The sequence below is a fragment of the Haliaeetus leucocephalus genome, unplaced genomic scaffold (assembly GCF_000737465.1).
Source record: "Haliaeetus leucocephalus isolate CR32 unplaced genomic scaffold, Haliaeetus_leucocephalus-4.0 Scaffold218, whole genome shotgun sequence".
Lineage (NCBI taxonomy): Eukaryota > Metazoa > Chordata > Aves > Accipitriformes > Accipitridae > Haliaeetus > Haliaeetus leucocephalus.
The window spans coordinates 253,770-275,862 of record NW_010972654.1 but is presented as its reverse complement, the minus strand read 5'-3'; the positions used below and the strand labels follow the sequence as shown (position 1 = coordinate 275,862).

The 22,093-nt window shown below is 43.3% G+C and overlaps 1 protein-coding gene across 12 annotated transcripts in view; it reads left to right on the top strand.

The window, feature by feature from the left end:
- Nucleotides 1–19,719, top strand: part of PUF60 (poly-U binding splicing factor 60KDa) — a 33,453-nt gene extending 13,734 nt beyond the window's left edge. For 3 of the 12 annotated variants that reach the window (XM_010566771.1, XM_010566769.1, XM_010566770.1), the window contains 12 exons: nucleotides 1,600–1,766; nucleotides 2,501–2,596; nucleotides 3,508–3,592; nucleotides 4,346–4,435; nucleotides 5,464–5,514; nucleotides 9,617–9,778; nucleotides 10,249–10,341; nucleotides 11,301–11,514; nucleotides 11,925–12,115; nucleotides 16,533–16,668; nucleotides 17,152–17,387; nucleotides 19,289–19,719. In XM_010566771.1, the coding sequence (XP_010565073.1) occupies nucleotides 1,672–1,766; nucleotides 2,501–2,596; nucleotides 3,508–3,592; nucleotides 4,346–4,435; nucleotides 5,464–5,514; nucleotides 9,617–9,778; nucleotides 10,249–10,341; nucleotides 11,301–11,514; nucleotides 11,925–12,115; nucleotides 16,533–16,668; nucleotides 17,152–17,387; nucleotides 19,289–19,588 (1,749 nt within the window). In that variant the 5' untranslated portion in view covers nucleotides 1,600–1,671 and the 3' untranslated portion in view covers nucleotides 19,589–19,719. Of the gene's footprint in view, nucleotides 1–1,599; nucleotides 1,767–2,500; nucleotides 2,597–3,191; nucleotides 3,995–4,345; nucleotides 4,436–5,463; nucleotides 5,515–9,616; nucleotides 9,779–10,248; nucleotides 10,342–11,300; nucleotides 11,515–11,924; nucleotides 12,116–16,532; nucleotides 16,669–17,151; nucleotides 17,388–19,288 lie in introns of those variants that run through there. The other 9 variants (XM_010566776.1, XM_010566777.1, XM_010566775.1 and 6 more) reach the window with 8 other exon arrangements.
- Nucleotides 19,720–22,093: the final 2,374 nt, after the last annotated feature.

Genomic DNA, 22,093 nt, shown 5'->3' with positions numbered 1-22,093 from the left:
ATCATTTGAGTAGGTGGTCAATGAGTCTGTGGTTGTGATTTCCCCCTGTAGGAATACCTTTTACCTTCTTTCTACTCTGTCTTGGCAGTTCCAAGCTGTTCTTCAAGGTTTGTTGATCAGACCACAATCTATTACCTTTTCTGACATAAACATAAAGCCTTATTGTCTAATAGTTAGTTCCTAAACCTGAAATCATGTCTAGTTATTGTTTCCCTATTTTAAATATTAACAGATGCGGGCTGTACACAGGACTTTAGCAGCTCCCTGGTTATTTCAATCATATTATACATATTAATTGGTAACAGATACAGCTGGGGATTGCAGCCTTCATGGTAGGTCCTTAATGGTATTGAAGGGCTGTCACATTGAAGCTTCTGTTCTCACAGCTAGAATTTGCAATTACTATAGATGAAGCAGACACTTAGGAGGCCTTGAGGTTTGGGGCTATTGTGCTCTGCATTCCACTCCTTTTTAGTTGGGAGGACTTGAGGGTTGTTACCTTGTGCCTGGGCCTGTGCCAAGGTGCCTTCTGAGAAGCTGCTGCTTGTCTCCTCTCTGCTGTTGTTTTCTTCTTGAACTTGCAATTTCTGTTACTTCCATAGCAATTTAAAAAATATAAATTATTACCCTAAATTGAGAATACCATGTGAATATGTTTGAGCTTCATTTATACTTAGGTGGTATCTGCCATTTACTGTGGAAAGAATTCATGTGGTTAAAGTGTCTTGACTATTTTGCACTTTTCCTCCCTGTCACAAACAGAACATTCTACATACCAATATATAGAAAAAAAATAGGAAAATACCGTAAGTGAAAAATCGGGCTGTCGGGGAGCTTGTGATTCTGGAGGAAATGGGTGACTGGTCTGTTGTCTACTGAGTATTATTGCAGTAGACACAGTGCAGGAACTGGGCTGGTGTTCCCTTAAGCAGTCTGATGTACAGTGTATGGCTCTTCTGGAAATGTATGTGTACTTTTACCTGAATCACTCTGCTATCACTAAGTGTATCTGACAGTTCTGTTATGTCTTGTTGAGAGTTGTTGCAGCAGCTCATCTCTTTATCAGTCTGTGTTCCCCTTTGCCTTGTGGTAGGATAAAGAGGATGCAATGAAACATGCAGTTTGTGTGCAGCCATGATGCAGGATCTTTTGCTCCTGAAAGATGTGTTTTTCTCTCTGAGGCTTCAGATGTAGCCAAAAAATAGCTCTTTGTCGTTCTGCTTTTTGGTATTAAGTTCGTAAGATCTTGATGTACCTGTAAGATTATTCTTTTTCTGGAGGAGATCATCACTGGTCTTTCAGAGACGTTTGTGCCCACAGGAAATGTCTTAAGTTATTAGCCAGTACCACAAGTGCCATGAGCAAGTGATTGTTTTGAACAAATGGGAACCAAATTAGTGGGAATACTCGCTGTTCCTTCTGCTAAAATGCCAATGACTTTGATATTATATCTTTTCCAAGTGACAGCTTTGTTCCTATGCCAGGAGAACTGGTTTTGTTTTGCCATCTGAATGGGTCTGTTCCTTTTTCATATACTGTGCTTGTTACCTTCTTATGGAGTGCTTACATACATTTTTTTTTCTTTTTTTTTTAATGAAGAACTGAGACGTCCGTTAATAGGTTTTTAATGGTGAACCCTATTTTGACTGAAAATTATGTGACACTTTTGGGATGCCAAAGAATAATACCCTGAGGATAAAAGTTGGTGGATGCTTACCAGAAAGATATAAGCTGCTGAATCACTTTAACCAAAACCAGGTTGATAGGTATACCTTAGAGAAACCTACTGTTACTTAACATGGTAGGAATAATTGACCAGTTGTTTCACAGGAAGGGACTTTAGTGTAAAACATGAGCATGAGGTAGAGAAGTCAGTAGAATAACTAAAACACAGAGAGAGCTAACATTTGTTAGCTATATGTATATCTGAAATCATGATAGGTCCATTCAGTGGCCCAGGAGTTTCTTTCTAGACCTATTCTGATTTTGGGTTTGGGAATCTGCATGGGCAGGTACTGTGCAACTCCTACTAAGTTGAGAATAGTGTTTCTTTATTACTCAGTACCTAGAACAGTATGTGAGATTTGGAAAAGTTTCAGAGATTTTAAAAAGAGAACTTGAGAAACCAAGAGTGACAAACCAGTATAGTAAGAAATGGAAGGAGAAAATAGATGGGTACATTTGACAGTTTAACTGTTGAGAGGTAGGATGGAGATGATGTGAGTGAAGACTGGGGATTATTTAATTTTCTTTGAAAATCTGGTGGTTAGGGAACTCTTTAAGTATCTAACATGTTCATCAGTTTGTACAATTGATGGCATAGCTCTCCCATAGGGAGTGGCTAGAACATTAAGAGGTTTTCATGAATTACTGGTAGGTTTGGGAAGATGTTTTACCCAACTGTGACATTCTGGCATTAAGTGCTTTGGGTTTCTGGGAATGAAGAAATTGGTCACTTTTGTGAGAACAGTTTTTTCAGGAGTATTTTCTATTTTCTCAGGGTACAGAGTCCATTAAGATGGAAAATGGACAAAGCACGGCAGCTAAGCTGGGGCTTCCTCCCCTCACACCAGAACAGCAGGAAGCTCTCCAGAAAGTGAGTAAACTTGATGTGAATTTGCTTCTTAGCACTCTTGTTTGTTTGGGTTTTTTTGGTTTGTTGTTTTTTTTAAATGAGCATCTGTTACTGATGTTATAAAAGGGAACTCGCCTACCAAGAATATGTGTGGGATAATGGCCATGCTTTGTGTGGATTCACACTTTCAAATTTGTGCCCAGGATTATTTGGTTTGATTTAGAGTTTATAGATGCTTTTTGGGGAGCATGATGTGGACTTTGTTGTTGGGGTGGGGAGAGTGTTTTTAATTTAAAAAAAAATAATGATAATCATAAGTAAATAACACCTTAAGATCACATTGTAATTCCAAGACAATATGCAACTGCCACAAAGTTACTGTGAGGAGCAGCCTGTACTCCACAAGGAATAGGTTTCTGATATGCTCCAGCTGGTCTTTTATTCTATGCACACAAGAACACATCACGAAATACCTCTGTTATATCCTTATGCTCTTTCCCGTCTTGTAAAGAGACCCAGTAGCAAGTATTTTCAACCCATTTGAGCCAACGTATTTTAATCTAGATAAAATTTCAGTCCAGCTCTGATTTCTGGTTGTTGGTCCTGTTTTATACAGCTGGTGGGGAGGTTACTGCTGACTTCTTGCCCACTTTCCTGATGGGAGTGAGTGATGCCTGGCTTACTGAGAGGAGAGCAGAGTTGGGAAAAGAGGGGAAAGAAAACAAAACCAGGGAATGTGGGAACTGTGGGCTAGGTGTCTTCTGTACTCTGGTGAGGCAAGTAAAGTTACTGTTCTAGGTAGGCTTCGTGTGAATGTTCCCATAATGTTGAAGCTGCTTCTGTGTGTGTTGTTTGGCTCACAGTGTGAAACGGCCTCGTTTCCTCTGGCTTTTCCGTAGCTGACAGATGTAAATCCCCTTGTCCGTTTCCAGGTTTCCGAAGCACACGTCTCAAATCCACGGTTTAGAGCCTACCGTTCCCTGGCACCTCCCAAACACGTACAGCCATGGAAAGCAGGTGCCTGAGGGGTTGGCTGAATGTGTTTGTACCGTCCCCTGTATAGGCACATATGTGGGTATTAGGTTTCCCTTGACAAAGAGCCTCCATGTCAACACCACTGGGTGTAAAGCTCAGGCTTTGTCAAATTTGTAGAAAAATGAAAGAAAAAGACAAATCAGTCTTGTGTCTGCAGGCTAGGAACCAGAGAAGGAGTGCTGGAGCATTTTAGTGAGCAAGAGCAGTGGGTCCTCCAAACTAGAATAGGCCAGATGTGATAAGAAAAGAGAGGAGGAGTGTCCAGTCAAGAGACTGGACATGGGGATTTGGAGGCCCTTCCCTTTTGTAGAAACTCTTTGTCCAGATGTTCTCTGAGTGGAAAGGACTTGAAGGAGGCTATCTGTCCTGCCCTCATCCCAGCAGGTAAGGTGCTATGGTGGGATCTAAGGGGCAGAGGGCGGAAGAGGGGAAATGCTAAGTGTCTAGTGCATGCTGCTTTCCTAACATTGCGCCTGCCGCAGATTGAGTCCATCCAATCCTCTGCTCAAGCATTATGCTGTATTTCAGGGCTCACGACTCCAAGATGCAGACCAAGATGTTAGTAAGCTGTTGGCCGCTGGCTCATGTACAGTGCCTTAGTGCTTAGGGCTGGAGTGCCGAAAAGTTCCACTGGCAGCCAGTTGTGTGGTTCTGGGCAACTGTGGTGTAAAATCAAACATCGTTCCCTGCTCTGTGGTTTTGTCCTATGACTACAGAGTCTGTATTTCTTTTTAGGCAAAGAAGTATGCGATGGAGCAGAGTATCAAGAGTGTGCTGGTGAAGCAAACCATCGCCCACCAGCAACAGCAGCTCACCAACCTTCAGGTGAGAGACCCTCTGAGATGCTCCTTCTGTGTCTTCCTCTCCCCCACAAGGTGGAGTTCTTTTTGCACTTAGAACCAGAGCACAGCCCTGAGGCCTGCCTGGAGCCAGGTACATGTGCTTGTGTTTCCACAGTGAAATTGAAATATACTGTCTTCAACTCACTAAAGAAACCCCCTTTACTCACCTGCACAAATTGCCCCCAGATTTCACTCATTCAAAGAGTAAATTTTTAAGACTTTCTCTCCTGTTGATTGGCCAAATGCTTCTTGAAATGCCAGAAGCCAAAGAATTTGCTGTGGGTTTCACTTTCGACTTTTATTTAAGGTGGTGTCTAGGGTTACTGGGAACAGTATCCTTTCACCATCTCTTCTGCTTTGAGGGGAGGGTACCTGTCTGTCCTATGTTACTGACCGTGCTACCCCATTTCCCTCCCCTTCACCCAGGTCCTCTCAATTTCAGAGAAGTTCCATTGGCTATTCCTGCTAATGCTGGAATGCCTATGTACTGGGAGAACCCTTAACTGGTATTTAAATCTCCCTTCCGTCAGAGGTTTCTTGAACACATCTCACTGCCTTCTACTCAAAGTTAGGAAGCCCAAAATAATGGCTTTGGGATGTTGGATTTTTTTAATGAAGAATCACTGTGGATGTGCTTGCCACATTAGGCAGCTCTGGCCTTTCAGGGCTGTGCATGTTTCTGAGTGTCTGATCTAGTTGAGGGGGCTCCTTTTTAAATGCTGGGGGTGAATCAACGACAGTGGTTGCAGAGGTTACTATTGCCTTGAGTCCCCCCTGGGAGAAGACCCTGCTTCCTGAGGCAGTGGCAGCAGCACAACTCCACCCTGACCTGGTGGGACTGGAATCTGCAGGGTCCCAGCGCTGGACAGTCCTTGGGACCAGGCAGTGAGGGGCAAGGAAGGAGAGGCCTCTCTCGCAGGTTCCCTGTGCCGCCGCTCTGCTTGAGTTTTTACAAACAGCCGTAGTATGCTCAGCTCCAACAGACTGAACTCTGTCTTTACTGTCTTTCAGATGGCAGCAGTGACAATGGGCTTTGGAGATCCTCTCTCACCTTTACAATCGGTCAATAGACATATTCACTTCTTCTTGGGCACTTTGTCTTAGTCAGGGCCTAGAGTGGGGAAGTATGTAGTGGTAATACAATGCTCTTAATTCAACCCAGCACAACCCTCCCACATACCCACCTGTTATGGACAAGCACAACAAGCAGAGGCAAAGTGTAAACTCCCCAGAGGAAGACCCTAGGCTGGGTGCAGTCTGCTGTGACACTGGCAGTCGGGGTCCTGGAGTCAGTTGGCAAAGAAAGCTTTAGATTTCGAACAGTTCTGAACACACCTGTGAAATTGTGGGAGCTGCATTTCTAGGGATGCTACAGTTCTGAGGTCCTGACCTAAAACTAACTGCCAAGGTAACTCACAAATGGGCAATTTCTTATGAAACAAACTCACAGCACTGGAGACCTGGCAGCTAAGGTGCTGGGGAGGACTGGGGCACTATAGGTTTGCAGAACATGTTGTAGCCCAGATGTAAGACTGCTCTTTACTGTGCATGTTTCCAGACTAGGTGAATATGGCATGTTTCAAGTAAAGTAAAAGCAGGATGGAAGTAACAAAACTGCAGGACTATTCAGAGAATCTGTGCAGTCCTTTAGTGCTGGAATTTCTAATCAGATGCCACAAAGAGCTTAATTACCTGGGACTATCCATCTCCTCCTTTTTCCTAGACATGTTGCACAATGGCCACTGCAGAAAGTGTCCTGTAAGTTCCACTCTGCCCGCAAAGGTTCATTTATAAATTCGTTTGTAAATTTGTAAATATTTTTCCATCTTGCTGGAATATAATATTTCTGCTTGGTGTAGAGTGCAACCGGAGGCTTGTACTCCAAAATGAAAGATGCACTAAAACTAAAATCACTTGTTTTCCCTCCTTTAACACTGCCACAGTAGGTAGTGTGTCAGCAGGGGAGCCAAAAAAATTTCATGGAGGTATGTAAGTTTGGAATGGAATAGAAGCATACATCTCGATGTGAATTTGACATAACTGGTTCCTGAGTGCTTATGCCCAAGAAACTTCTATCAATTAATGTAGGTGCTTACTTGATATCATAACTCCATCAATTTTGCCTAAAAAAATTTTTTGGCTCATTATTCACAGCTGGGCAACAGATGAAAAGTGTGTACTGATAATGTCACAGGAAACGTTTAATTTCTCATTAGCCTTAAGGGCATAGTCAGTATTGTGAATCCTTTTCCTAAGACATTGCTCCCTCTCTAGGGAGTCAGAGACTACTGCTGATGGGACAGAATCTAGAAGCAGGAGTCTGCGCTGACTCATTTGGCTGTGGTGCAGTTCAATGTAGTTAGGATACCCTGTCCTCAGCAAATGCTTTATCCCAAAGCCCATCAGGAATGCCGAAAATGCAAACAGACCTCTGTCCAACACTTTTTCCTGTTGACAAGATTCATCAGTCCCTACATGAAGGAAGTGCAGCCTAAACTTCCTATTGTGGTATCTTAGTGCCTGAGATTAAAGCTTCCTGTCTACTTGATCCTCCAAGTATTACAGCGCAAGATTTCCATGTCACTTCAGCAAGAAGAGCACAATTTCCTGGCGTTCTATTAAAATTGAAGCTAGTGGTGATGTTTTTGCATCACCTCCTTTGTTTAAAGGATCACTCCGAGATGATGTTTTGGCTTGTCCTTAAAATAACCTTCATAAGCACTTAACACCACCATTACATACATACAACTATTAGCTGCTGCCTTTATGAAGGTTGCAGATACTTCAAACTCCATTTTATAGGTGGAGGAAGAGGGCCAGTGGCCAGTAAAATCTACTTAGTTATAGCTGGGGAAAACAATGAGATTTCTAGTCATGAGTTTCTGATGCTGTCATGCACTTAGTTCACAGGTGTACATTGCATCATTCCCCTGACTTGACACTACCAATTCCTGTTAGTGATCCACGTATGCCTGTAGTCATCATGGTCCACCTCAGTTCTGCCTTTTGTAGGTCCCAATTTCTAATATGTTGCTCATGTAACAGAGAGTCCTCCTAACTCCACCCCAGCTATTTTGTTAGGATCTCTGCAGCAGAGTAAGATGGGGATTTCCTCCTGTACAGGTTGCTGCCATGGGAGAGGACAAATGCTGTTTTTCTTGCACCTGTTGCATTGATAACTGAAAACAAGAGCATGTCCTCTTTGTATATATAGACCCTTCAGAAGGTGGAAGATCCCTCTGCCTGGTGCAAGGCTGCAGTGTCTTGTCAAGAAGCACTCCTAGTAAAACCCTAAATTTTTATCACAGTCTGTGGCACCATGGGTGAGGCACTTCACTTAGACACTTGGCGTTAGAATGGTGATGGCTCTGAACCCATAAATGGACACACTACACAGACTGAGGGGCTACTGATCACTGGCTTTCCTGCACCAAAGCTGGGAATGTGTTGGAGAACCTGGGAGACAACACATCAGCTGTCCTGCGTGTACACGTGCCATAGTCCTCCTAGTCACAGCATTGCAGAGTAAATTGAAAAACAGCTTATTTTTAACTGTGAAATACTTAAACCCAGTCAAGAGGCAAGCTTAATATCACTTCAGGAGCAGCAGTATGGGGTGAGAACCATTCCTATTTATAGTATCCCTGCTGTATTGAATAATAGGAGTTGAACCTTTACAGTTTGTTTCCTCCTATGGTCAATGTCAATCATGTACGGGTACTATGAGGGAGAAGGATTTCTTCAGGTACAGTTTGTGTCCGTGCTTCTGTGACTATCACAGATAAAATGCTGTCCCTCCTATTTTGCCATTTGAGTTGCAGCATCCCCAGACACATCAGAGCTCATTGTGCTCATGCTTGTTATGGCATTCTGAAAGTAGGCCTCTTGTAAAGGCCTTGATTAAAGACCCTCTTAAACAGTGGTGGTGGGGAAGAGGTGGTTGTTCAGAGCTCCCTGCTTTGGTGCCAAGCACTGTGGTGCTGGGAAGGGAGAGAGGCATCAAGCTTAATGCTGCATTTGCCTACTCTGCAACAGTCCGTAGCCCTTACTGCTTTACATTTGTTCCATCTGTTCCACACAGAACAAGAATGAAGCCCTGTGCATATCTCCAACGCACTGTAATTCAGTCTTGCTGATCATAGGGAGCTGCCTCTACAGAGACCTAATTTCCGCCTTGGTCCCAAGACGTGCTGCTAGGATATGCTGGCCAAACCTGTGATTTTTTGTAGGCAGCATCTTCCTAGAATAATGTTCATTAGTAGTAGCAATTCTAGAATTGCAATAAGGGTGAAAAATAATTGAAGGATATACTGCTTTTTTGGATACCTGCTGTAAGAAATTTCTGGATTTGTCTTGCAAACAGGTTTTCAGGCATACTTAGGAGAAAATAGCACAGAGACCTTCTCTGCACCGAAACTGATAAGGGCGGAGTCTTTGGGGGCTGCACCACTATCTGAGCCAGTAACAACAGGCAGTGATAAGTACTAGCACCACACACTTAACTCAGAAGTTTCATTTAACCATTTAATTTTTTTTGCTTTGCTTTTGAACTGTGCGGTGGAAGTGGTGCCTAGTACTGGATCTCGTACTGCCTGGGGTGGGGCGGGGGGAGGAGGTGGTGTGTGATGCTTGAGGGAGTGGGGAGGAGGTACCCAATTCCAGATCCTTTGCTGCCTGGGAGGATGGGGCGGGGGGAGGGAGTGACTAGGTGGTGCCCAATATTGGATCTCTTGCTGTCCCTTGCGGGAGGGAATGGGAGGGATTGCTAATAGTGTCTAGAATTGAGACCTTTGCTGCCTGGAGGGGGAAGGTGTCCTAGAATGAAGTTATTTCCTCCTCCTGCAAGTGTTGCTGGAGATGTGATCAGGCTGGGGAGGGTTAGACCTTATCAGTGGGGTTGGAGTTAAGGCTCCTGAGGTGGCAGACCCCATCAAAGATTTGACTGCCCCTGGGAGTGAGCTGTAGTGCTTATCCACTCCAGCAGTCTGTGCATTGAGCAGGAAAATACTTCTTTATTACTACGTGTGCCAGGCTGTGCTGCAGCCCAGTGAGGAGCTACCTGCTGTTGGGTCATAGCTCCTGGGAGGGAAGGAGGAAGGGAAAGAGGTCCTGACATCCATGACCACCCCCTGATCTAACCAGCCAGTTCTTCTTTCCAATACAGATGGCAGCTCAGAGGCAGCGCGCCCTGGCCATCATGTGTCGTGTGTATGTGGGCTCCATATACTATGAACTGGGAGAAGATACCATTCGCCAGGCCTTTGCCCCATTTGGACCTATAAAAAGCATTGATATGTCCTGGGACTCTGTTACAATGAAACACAAGGTTAGTTAACAGCCCTTGAGTGATGTGTTTTTTCTTCTCTCCAAGGCCTTCCTGAATATATCCAGGAGAGGAAGGACTCTTTATCCTTGTAGAGAGCAGACTGCTTTTAGCACTTTAAGATAAATGTTTGTAGCTGCCTGCTCTACTTAGCTTTGCAGGATTCTGTAGTGGGAACCAGATGTGCGTGGGGGTGGTGCACATGAAAGATGCCAAACAGCTAGCAGTCCTGTGTGCAGTGGCATTTTGCTATTAAGCCTCTAAGTATGAGAGTCTCTGGAATCAGGTAGCCTTCTGTCAATACTTCTGCATGCAATTTTCTGCTTTAATAAAAAGCTTCCTTAAGGAAACATCTTCTCAGGCCATGATAGTAGGAATCTGTTACATGGGAAGTCTTGACTGCATTAGTTTGGCACTAGATTCGGGACAAGATACAGCTGGTATGATTCAACAAGCACATCCTTCTGTCCTAGGGTTTTGCTTTTGTGGAATATGAGGTACCTGAAGCTGCTCAGCTGGCCTTGGAGCAGATGAATTCTGTCATGCTCGGGGGAAGAAATATAAAGGTGAGTAACAGGCATGCTCTGAAAATTCTTAGCTCTCTTTACTGTGAGTAAGGTTTTATGCCTAGAAATGCTTCCCACAGCACTGTAATGTGGAAAATAACCTAAAGTCTGTTCCCTGATAGACCTTGATATTCAACCCATTGAGTACTTAGTGGCTCTGGGTCCCTTTCTCTCTGAGGAGAAATCCGCAGCATGCTAATAAAACCTAGAATCTTGTTCTTGCAAGCTAGCTCAGTTTTTTCCACCCACACATAGAATAGAAGCCTCTTGAGGACAAAACAAAGGTGATTCTTGATATTTTAATGCCTCCATCTTACATTGTACCTGTGTGGATGGTAGATGAGTAGCATCAGACTTTTGTTGTGCCTGTCAATAGTGTGAGGGACTTCAAGTAGAGGTCCACGCTTGCCATACAAAAAGGAGGCATTCAGCACAAACAGAAAGGAGCAAAGGTTTATAGCTGTCTTTTTTCAGGCAGTAAGAGGGGATCTTGCAAAGGTGAAACTTTGGGGATTGAAATTGGGGGGGAAACTAGCATTTTCTGCAGTGTTTTATATCTCTCATTTATATCTCTGATACACTCTGCATATCTGCAGTGTCTGATTTCTAAGGGGGTTTTAGGAGCCTTCAGAAAGATATAGAAGCATTGTGCTTTGCTTTCAGAATTGTTTTCAATTCCTGGAAGTTGGTCTTCGGCAGGTGAGGGAGCATAAATGGGGGAAATATGGTGGAGGAGAGGGCAGAGTCTGTCCAGGCTCTCAGTACTTCTAGAATCCCCTGTAGTGCAGGTTGTATCCCACAGCTGAGTCAACTGTTGCCCTTTGCTAATTATGGCCTTATGAGGTGTTACTTGGTTTGAAAAGGCAGTCAGCTGGCTGAGGGCTTGTCTGCTGTAACTTGGTGAGTCATGCTGCTGCTCTTCAGAATGCTTAATGGACTGTTTGCTGTGTTCTCTGCAGGTTGGGAGACCTAGTAATATAGGTCAGGCGCAACCAATTATAGACCAGCTAGCAGAAGAGGCACGGGCTTTCAACCGCATCTATGTGGCATCTGTTCATCAGGACCTTTCAGATGATGACATCAAGAGTGTGTTTGAGGCCTTTGGGAAGATCAAATCCTGCACACTAGCCAGGGATCCCACGACAGGAAAACACAAAGGCTATGGTTTCATTGGTAAAATGGCTGTCTGGTATTTGATGTGGGGTAGGGAGAGTGGTTGGGAGCATCTTCTTTTTGGTTGTGTGTTTTGTTTGTTTTTTTTAACTCTAGTGGAAGAATTGCATTAAGCAATGGGATAGAAATAAATTTGGAGCAGATCTGTGCCTGAACTTAGAAATATAATTAATAGCCAGATATTTTTACTCACTGTTAATATAGGTTGAGAGATCTTGCTGTGCTGACTCTTCTCAACAATGCTTGTGCGATCAGAGGCGCAAGATGAGTGAGCTAAGCCCTGAGGGTCTTTTCACTGGAACTCTTAGCAGTTGTTTTTTGCAAATACAAGTCACAGCTGTGTGATGAGAGAGTGGCTGAGTTTAGGAGTAAAAAGGATCGTTTGTAAATATTTCTCTTTCTCACTGCAGAATATGAGAAAGCACAGTCCTCTCAAGATGCTGTTTCCTCTATGAACCTCTTTGATCTTGGGGGTCAGTATCTCCGAGTTGGTAAAGCTGTGACTCCTCCAATGCCTCTCCTAACACCTGCTACGCCAGGAGGACTACCTCCAGCAGCAGCTGTCGCTGCAGCAGCTGCTACAGCAAAGATCACAGCACAGGTAAGGCACAAGCTGGCATGACTCAGCCAAGTGGACGATTGTTGTGACCCTGCTAGAAACAAGCATGCAAACTGTTCCAGCCAGCTGTATTCACTAGTTTGAACGAAAGCCCTTGGCCTAGATCATACTCTGCTGCCAGGACTTCACATCTAGAAGCTTGCCCCTGACACTTGTGAGGATCTCATACACCAGCATTTTGGAATGGAGTCTGGCACAGCTGATCAGAACTTTATTTAAAGAAGTGGTGGGGGAAGATTGGAGGGGATTCCATGTCTGGATAGGCAAACTAATGATGAGGGAAATGGTTATAGTAGAGGCTAAAAGAATGCATGAAAGTACATGAAAGGGAGCAGACTAATGAGGGCAGTAATAATCGCATGAGCAACACTTTGTTGTTGAAAAGACTGCCTGTGTAGTAATGTGGAAGATGACTGTAATGGCTTTAGACGGTTCAGAAACAAGGAAATGTAGTGATGGAGCAGAATTGGATGTTGATGCAGGAGTCTAGGGTTTCTCAAATTTAGTTTGCTTGAAGTAACAGAAGCTCCTGGCTATGACCAATAGGCACTGATGGAGGAGGATTGCCTTTCAAAGCAAACCCCCAACTCTGTGTCCATTGTCCTCGCCCTCGGCAGCAGAATCTCCCCCTGCGTCACCATAGCCCATGAAAGAAACAAGTTCTAGCACTGTTGGGTTCATGGATTCTCTCAAGCAAAAAAAATTGCAGAGGTGTGCAGCCTATATGTGCTGCTAATCAGCTGACTGGACTTAATTTTGTAAACAGCTCTTTTTTGAAAATATTTCTCTGAATCACAAGGTAAAGGCAGAAGTGGGAGGAATTGCCACTAATGTGAAACTCTCAGGTCGTTTGCATGTCCCCAGTAAAAAGTTCACAAGTCTGGGAACCTCTGCAGTTGACTAAGGAAGTTGAGGCATGGCTAGAAGAATTAGTTGGATCAAAATCACTTTGAGAGAGAACAATTAACTCTTCTCATAAGTGAAATGGTAGAGATCTGTTACAGGCATGGGTAAATCTTAACTTTTTCTTTCTGCAAAATACTTCAGGATTTGTTACTGTGAGGAAAATGTAAAATTCCATATATAGAAAAAAGGTTCTGAAAGACCTCAGAGATACTTGGCAGTCTTGTTGCCTTTACTTAGACATGGTACGGATGTAGGTAACGTGTCTGATTTGCCATGTGGGTAGTTGTAGATGACTAGGGAAAAGGGTAAGAACAGTTACAGAAGGTAATGTCTCTTATTTTTGCTCCTAGCATAGTTCTTGTATGGAACAGCTTATTTTAAATAAGAGCATATGTAGTCATGGTCTGTAAGAGCTTTTAATTTCACAGGTTTTGGTTTTTTAAATGCAAGCTAATCAGTAAACTCAGCGGAGCTAAAGAAATCATGGACATGAGAGAGAAACTTAAGTCAGAGATATAACTTTGGATCTGCAGTCAGAACTGCAACTTTAGTCTGGAATTAGCATGCCTGCCAAGGAAGGAGGAAGTGTTTCCGCACTCAAATGAAACTATGAAGAGAGAGAGGTGTTGAGTAGCAGAGATTGTTAATATCTTGACAATGACAGTAAAAAAGTCAGTCTTGCAAAAGAAGTTAAGGAATGAAAGCTATTAGGAAAAGTTTCTTTAGCCATTTAAGTAAAAAGCGGGGGCAGCTAATGACCAGTGTAGTCAAAAATTATGATGGTCTTGTTACAGCACTGAATGCTTACATAAGTATTTTTCCCCTTCATTAGAAGCATAAGGCAGACTGGTTAATGATGCACATGGGATTACTGCATCCTAAGTGGGTGCAAAGCTCAGAGTTTGTCATGTGCAGATGTACACTTAGTAGTTTGGAGGGTTTTTTTATAAGTCTGTCATGTCAGGGCTATTGCCGTATGGTTGAAGCATACCAAACATGATACTCTCATTTATGGTAGCATGGAAAACTGGTACCTGCAGACTTTGTTCTCACCCCAGTGGTAGGGAAAGATTGAAAACAAGCTGTCCTGGTTTTGGCTGGCATAGAGTTAATTTTCTTTCTAGTAGCTGGTATAGTGTTATGTCTTGGATTCAGTATGAGAAGAATGTGGATAACACACCGATGTTTTCAGTTGTTGCTGAGTAGTGTTTGTACTAAATCAAGGATTTTTCAGCTTCTCATGCCCAGCCAGCAAGAAGGCTGGAGGGGCACAAGAAGTTGGGAGGGAACACAGCCAGGCCAGCTGACCCAAACTGGCCAAAGGGGTATTCCATACCATGTGATGTCATGCCCAGTATATAAACTGGGGGGAGTTGGCCTGGGGCGGGGGCAGATCGCCACTTGGGAACTAACTGGGTATTGGTCAGCGAGTGGTGAGCAATTGCATTGTGCATCACTTGTTTTGTATATTCCAATCCTTTTATTATTATTGCCGTTTTATTATTGTTATTATTATCATTATTAGTGTTCTTTCTTTCTGTCCTATTAAACTGTTCTTATCTCAAGCCACGAGTTTTACCTTATTCCTTGTGATTCTCTCCCCCATCCCACTGGGTGTGGGGGGAGTGAGTGAGCGGCTGTGTGGTGCTTAGTTGCTGGCTGGGGTTAAACCGTGACACAAGCTTTGAAGGAAGGATAACATTTTCAAAAGAAACAGATAATGCAAAATGTTTGGGTGTTTTAGGGAAATACCCCTGCTAGATGAACAATTCAGGAGTTGATGGAAACCCCTATGAAAAGCTATTAGACCAGACTAACACTATTACAATTAATTTTGAGATGTGTAGGCAAGTGAGAAGAAGAGGTGGAAATGAGCTGTGCTAGAAATTGCTGACCCTTCACTCTGCTGGTGAAATTACTTACAGATAGGTCTCACTTCATCTCCAGTAAAAATACTAGTGGCCTTATTCTAGGCATGAGGAGAAGAGCTCTAATGGAATTAGTTGGCAACACAGAGATGAGATGCATTATTAATGTAGAGTAGAATTGGAATATCGCAGCAGATTGGACTAAGAAATATATGCAGCCTGTAGTAGTAGAGTACAAGATACTGCATTTAAGGAATGAAACCTCAGAATTTTTTGCTCCATGGTGTCAGGGCTTATAGGAGCCCCATGAAAACAAGGAAGAGAAGGATCTGTGTAACTAAATCATGAGAATAATAGGCTGGAAAGCAACAACAACAAAAACCCAGATCCTAGGGTGTATTTTAGGCATGTTATTTTCAGTAGTTTTATGGAAGTGTTTTATCATTTAACTAGGTGTTTATCTCAAATGTTTGAATTCTGGTCATCTAGAGTCAGGATGTTTATTTGGATTATAGAAGGTATAGAGAAGTACTTAAATTATTGGGAGAATTGGAAAACCTGATATGCAGGAAGGAACTAGAACAGTTTGGCTTAGTATAAATAGAAGAATGCTGAAAGGTGCATCAGATTTTTGCTCAAGTACAGTCTATGGAGGCAGGTAGGTAACGGGATGGGAGAAGAGGTGCTGACAACACAAACAAGAGGAAGTGGTTATAAAATGTTTCAGTTATTGAGGCTGGAAGTTTGAAGAAAGTTTCCAGTTATTGAAATCAGTAAAGTTCAGTAGGGTCTTACCAGCAAAAATGATAGTGGCAAAAGTTAGTTATATGATTGTCTCATTGAGAAATTTACTAATGTGGTAATTGTTAGCAGTTGCTATGATCATGAAGGCCAATTTCAGTGCTGTGTTGCTGCCTGCACCTAAAGGATGAAGACTAGAGAGATAAGATTTTTGGTTTAAACTGATCCAGAAGTGTGCAGCTTTTGAAAATAGCAGTTTTGTGCTCTCCCTTGCCCTGTCCCTTGTGCTTGCAGTAGTGTTTTTGACTACAGCATTCCTTGAATCAGACAAGGATTAACCTTCTGCCAGATCCCTTAGGAAAAACTTAAGCTGCAAGAGTTCCCTCACCTGGTTTGTCACGTGGTCTCAGGGTCCTGGTGCTGTCGTCACAGGGGGTGGGATGGGAGCTCCCATTAATCTTTTTAAATGGATCACATTCCTTGGCATCAGTAAAAAGTTTTATTTGTGTAGAAGGTGGAAACAAGTAAAGATTCCTCTTGCTCTGGAATTGCCTGCATCTTTCAAACTGTGTATTGAATCCCTTGGTGTCTTTCATTCAGTAACCAACCTAGCAGCTTGAGAGGGTGGGTGAAATATGAGTTGCAAGAGAACATTTTTCTTCCAAAGCTTGGTGTCTCGTAGTTTCTACATCTCTCTGGTGGGCTGGGTGGCATACTTATTTCTTTTACAGTAGCACTGGAGAGCTGTCATCCTCAGAATCTATACATCTCTTATTTCTTAGGTGTGAAAAAAGCTGAGCCTCAGCTGAATGCAGCCGTAGTGTGACTTCTTGATGCAGAATTAACGCTTGGGGTTTTTTGGTTTGGTTTTTTTTGTCTTGCAGGAAGCTGTGGCAGGAGCTGCGGTTCTTGGCACGTTGGCAACCCCTGGGTTGGTATCTCCAGCGCTGACTCTGGCCCAGCCGTTAGGGGCGTTGCCACAGGCTGTAATGGCAGCACAAGCACCAGGAGTCATTACAGGTATGTTTACTCTTCATTTTGTCACTTGTGTACCTGTTACAAAGCATGGTTACCTATAGCTGGGGTCACAACTAAGGAGAATTTGAAGCTGAAATCTTCTTCCCTACCCTGCTTTGTCAAGAATTTATTTTTTTTTTCATTTGTGCAGCATAGCAGGAATTTATTTTGGTATATAATAGATACGACAGGGACATGAACTTCACAGCAGGAGTGCATGGCACTCTTGAGTGAAAATCTGGATAATTGTTACTTCATGCAAAATCCTGCACTCTCTCTCTTCTGGGCAAGTATATGATGCATGTATTGAGTGCTTATGTCCTGTATGCTGACTAAGCTGCTGCTTATGTCTCCCTGGTCGTTGCTGGTGCAGAGCAAATAAAACCATCTAGATTCTGTGGTCCTCTTTATCACTGGCTGGTGTGTGCCCAAATGTTGCAGAATGTCGGTTCTTTTCTTTATGCTACAGAGTTTGTACTCTTACAGGTGTAACCCCTGCCCGACCTCCCATTCCTGTCACTATTCCGCAAGTGGGAGTTGTGAATCCTATCCTGGCTAGTCCCCCAGCATTGGGCCTGATGGAGGTGAAAAAGGAGAAGGAAGAAGAGGAGGTATTCCAGGAGTCAGAGAGGCCAGAGATGCTGAGTGAACAGGAACACATGAGCATATCTGGCAGCAGCGCCCGTCATATGGTGATGCAGAAATTGCTTCGTAAACAGGAGGTGAGTGCAGTGTGACTGCCCTGAGCTGGTTCCAGTTGTCAGCAAATGAGACTACTATGTGTAGATCTGTCTTAATGTGGTATTGCTATGCAGTTTTGTATGTGGTACAGGCTTCCTGCAGCATGCATTGTAGGTACCCCACAGAGCTCGTGGGGGACTACAAAGTCTACCTGCTTGTGTGCTGCTTGTGATGGTTCTTATTCTGCCTTTAGGATCTTCTCAGAGTTTCTCTGAGGGTTCAGACCCATCACTAGGCCAGAAGAGGCTCGGCTAGGAGGTGTCTTTGATTAAACTGTGTGTTTACTTAGCATCATTAAAGCAAACTATGATGGCCTTTTGGCTTATAATTAAAGAAGTGAGGCTGGCACATAGTCAGGGGCAATCTGTTCCAAACTATTGAGTCCACCTTTTCCCCACAACCTTTTACCATAGGATGAAACTCAGGTGTTTATAAAACAAAATTTCACGAAAGTTACAGTGAGAAGAAGGACAAGAATGAATGATAGAAAAAGTCAGAACATTAAACAGAACAATAGATAGATAGTTTTGGTGGTTTTTTTTTTTGGAGGGGGTCTTGGAAGGGGCTGTATTGATAATTTCATCAGGCTTCTTGTTTGGGCATGACCAGAGCTTTGATTGAGTTTCCTATCTGACACGCAGATTTCCTAAGCTTTGACACTGAATTGACAATTTGTTTGCTAAATAGGGATGATAGTGATGTGCATTTCATAAGGGAGGACACAAATGAGTTAGCTAGTGAGTGTTCTCCTTTACTTTCAAAGGGTATGTAATTTTAAGTACATCTTTGAGCTTCTGACTTAGCAGCCAATTTTCCTCTATCACGAGTACCTTTCCCAAAGAATCCAATTCATTTGGTATGCCTGCTTGAAAAAAGTTTAGCAGTGTTGAAAAAGTCTTAAACTACACCATTCGCAAAGCTGCTTACCATTCTCAACCTGTAAGTACCCTTCTATTTTTGCTGCTCTTTTAATAGGCTCTTAAAGGCAGTTATACAAATGTGAATAAGAACTGGAACAAGTATTTTAAAATTATCCTGAGCCTGAAATGCCAAGTCTGCTACCCTATGATGTTGGGCGGGCCAGAGCTGGGACGAAGGGATGTGGTAGAGCTGGGTGTAATGCACAAAACCAGAGGCTGCCCGGAGAGGTTCTGGAGTGTCTATCCTTGGAGATACTCAGAAGTCATCTGGACATGGTCCTGGGCAACTCTAGGTGGCCCTGCTTGAGCAGGGGAACTTGGACCAGGTGACCTCCAGAGGTCCCTTCCAACCTCAACCATTCTGTGATACAGAGAGGTGCTCAGTCATGAAAGGGCTTGATGGGGGGATACATAGGAGAGGTATGTTGCAGGTGCTCTGACTGGCTCATGTGTCATTATCCCCTGTAATGAAAGTAACTGGTCAACCATCCATTGTCAGAGGTATGAAAGACTTAGTTAATCCTTCTACTTTATTTAGAGATGAGGAAAAATTAAAAAAAAAAAAAAAAAAAACCACAACAGTGGTGTTGAAGATAACAAAGCAAAAAATAACTGGATGGCAACAGCACAAGAAAAATTATAGATGTCTCCAGGTGAATTGTGCTTCAAAGATGTGTCTAAGAAAAGCCCAAGAGGTGGCACAGAGCTTTCCTGACTGAGGCCAGCCACAACATAGCTGGCAGTGAATGAGATTTGTTCATGCTTTGGATGCCTGGGAAGAAAATTTACTTATTTATCCCTGAGAACCTGGGACTTTATTGGTTTCATGGAATATGCTTGTAATGGCATAGCACTAGAATATTTGGTTGTGCTCAGGCATGCTGTGTAGTCTGATGTGGCTTTGCAGATTTAATCTCAATGTCTCTTAGGTGTATTAATTCACTTGTCCCTTCTCTCTGCAGTCTACTGTGATGGTGCTTCGCAACATGGTGGATCCAAAGGACATTGATGACGACCTAGAGGGAGAAGTGACAGAAGAATGTGGCAAATTTGGGGCTGTAAACAGGGTCATCATCTACCAGGAGAAGCAAGGAGAAGAGGAGGATGCTGAGATCATTGTCAAGATCTTTGTGGAGTTCTCCATGGCCTCAGAGACTCACAAAGCCATTCAGGCTCTGAATGGGCGCTGGTTTGCAGGAAGAAAGGTGGTAGCAGAGGTGTATGACCAGGAGAGATTTGATAACAGTGACCTGTCAGCATGAACTCTACTTGAAAGACTTCGCCCCTGCCCCCTCTGCCTGTCTGGGTTTTTTTAGCCATGTGTAAAGAACGCTCCAGGGTGGGCACAGATCTCTGTGATGTACTTGTAGTTTGGATAAAAGCGCAAAGAAAGCTAGTGTGCATCTGTGTGTGTGTTAAAGGGGCTGACATCTCGTCAGCTGAGTCTGACATGGGTCTGGCCTCATCCGCCTAGAAGAGTGGGGCCAGAGCCTGAAGAAGGGTTGCTGCTTGTGCTCCTGCCTTACACTGTGGTCACTTCAGGAACACTCAGGTCAAGATCCCACTGCACCTTTAGGGGCTGGAATAGCAGTTTTCTTCAGAGATGGGCCATAAATGGTTGGAATGGAGGAGGGAGTCTCTTCATAAGGTATTTCAGCAGCACCCTTGAGTGCTCCTGTATTAATAAGGAGGATAGCTTGGGTGGTGCTGGGAGGGAGCCTTCCTACTGAGGATCTGCATGTTGAGCTTGGACTCAGGAGCCCAGATGTGAGTCAGAGCCCAGAATTGAACCACCTCGGCCTTTTTAGAGTGTTCACATCGTGTTTGTCCTGATACCGTAGTTTGGACCTCACAATTTTATTGATGGGTCAGAGTTACCCTTACTGATCCTTCCTTAATGTGCCAAAATATGAATAGCAAGTCAGGCTGCAGGCATCACAGCTGGGTTGAGAGTGCGAGTAGTGTTGATCTGTAGGACCTAAAGTGCATTTATGAAATAAACATCTAGCCCTTGTACTGTGGACGGTGATACAGAAACATGCCTTTGCCTGAAAGGAAAGTTTGGGGGGTTTTTTGTTGAGGACTCAAAGCTTTAGTAATATTTACAAAGCTTAAATGCATTTATTTTAGTAATCTTTCTGTCTAGCTAATGAGTAGGAACAGAATTAGCTCATGTTGATTATTTTAAATATTTTAAGTATGTGAGGGGCTACTGTATTGCTTGTTATGCATAACTGGTACACAGCACAGATCTGAAGAAAATAATCATTTTAGTTTAGAAATTCAAATAAAGGAAGAAAGCTCTTAAAGGAACTTCAGTAGGGAATTCTGAGTTAAGCCTGCAGCTGTGAGTTGCTTCTAAGCTTGGAGATGTTCTTAAAATTAAATTTTCGTATTTTTTTCAAACACTCAACCCTTCTATTGTAGCTTAGAAATTTGTATTTACAGTTTAACTTTATTTATGATTAATCTATGTTTCCTTCTTTTTGTACTAATATTGACTGTTAGCTTAAATAACCTTTCTTCTTCCCTGTTTTTACACCCATTCCAAGTTAATAGAAAAGCCTATTGTTTTCAACTTGTGTTTTGATAGCTGAAGTCTTCTGGGATCAGCTTGCTCTTTCCCTGGTCATCTGCCCTAGCAGGGCTTCTTTGCATTTGTTAACTTGAATTTCCTTTTCTTCAAAGTAGTTGATTAGACCTGCTGAATATATTGTATAAGTGGCACTCAGCCTTTCTTATCTGTGCTGGAAATGCATCATCCCATGCCACCTGTGATCCCACTGACCTCTCTCGCAGCCACAGCATACTGGTAGCTCACAGTGGCCCTGGTTTCACAGTGCAGGACAGCGTCTTTGCTGCTTTTGTTTGTGATGCAGGAGAAAATTCACTGTTTTTAATTGTTCCAGGGTTTTATTATTCCTCCTGAAGAAAACCAAAGTACCTCTTCCATGACTTAGTTGGTCTGTCTAGCTTTCATTTTCTGCTATTTGCTCCTGTTCTGTTTGCTGGATTTAGGAGTATGAAGACTGCACTGTAAGTTTCCTTGTGGTGTTGATGGTTTAGAAAACCAAAGTGGATAAAATTGATGCAAGGGGAGAGCATAGATTAAAGAATGACAGCCTAAGTGTTACTCAACAAGTTTTTTGCAGTCAGTCTTGGCTGACAAGATGGTATGTTAAAAAAATGACGTCATAAATGTCTTGACAAGTCAAATGTCTGACAAAATATCACCTATCTTGACTTCTGTGTGGCTTTTGACACAGTCCTCCACGACATCCTTGTAACTAAATTGGAGAGATATGGGTTTGATGGATGAACTATTAGATTGCTAAGGAATTGGCTGGATGGCCACATCCAAAGAGTTGCAGTCAACAGCTCCATGTCAAAATGGAGATCAGTAATGAGTGGTATCCCTCAGGGGTCCATACTGGGACTGATACTGTACAAATATTTTTATTAATGACATAGTGGGATTGAGTGCCCCCTCAGCAAGTTTGCGGATCGCACCAAGCTGAGTGGTGCAGCTGATACACTAGAGGGAAGGGATGCCATCCAGAAGGACCTTGATGGGCTTGAAGAGTGGGCCCATGTGAACCTCATGAAGTTCAACAAGGCCAAGTGCAAGGTCCTGCACATGGGTTGGGGCAATCCCTACTATCAGCACAGGCTGTGGGACGAATGGATTGAGAGCAGCCCTGCAGAGAAGGACTTGGTACCAGTGGATGAAAAGCTGGACATGAGCCGGCAATGGGCACTCACAGCCC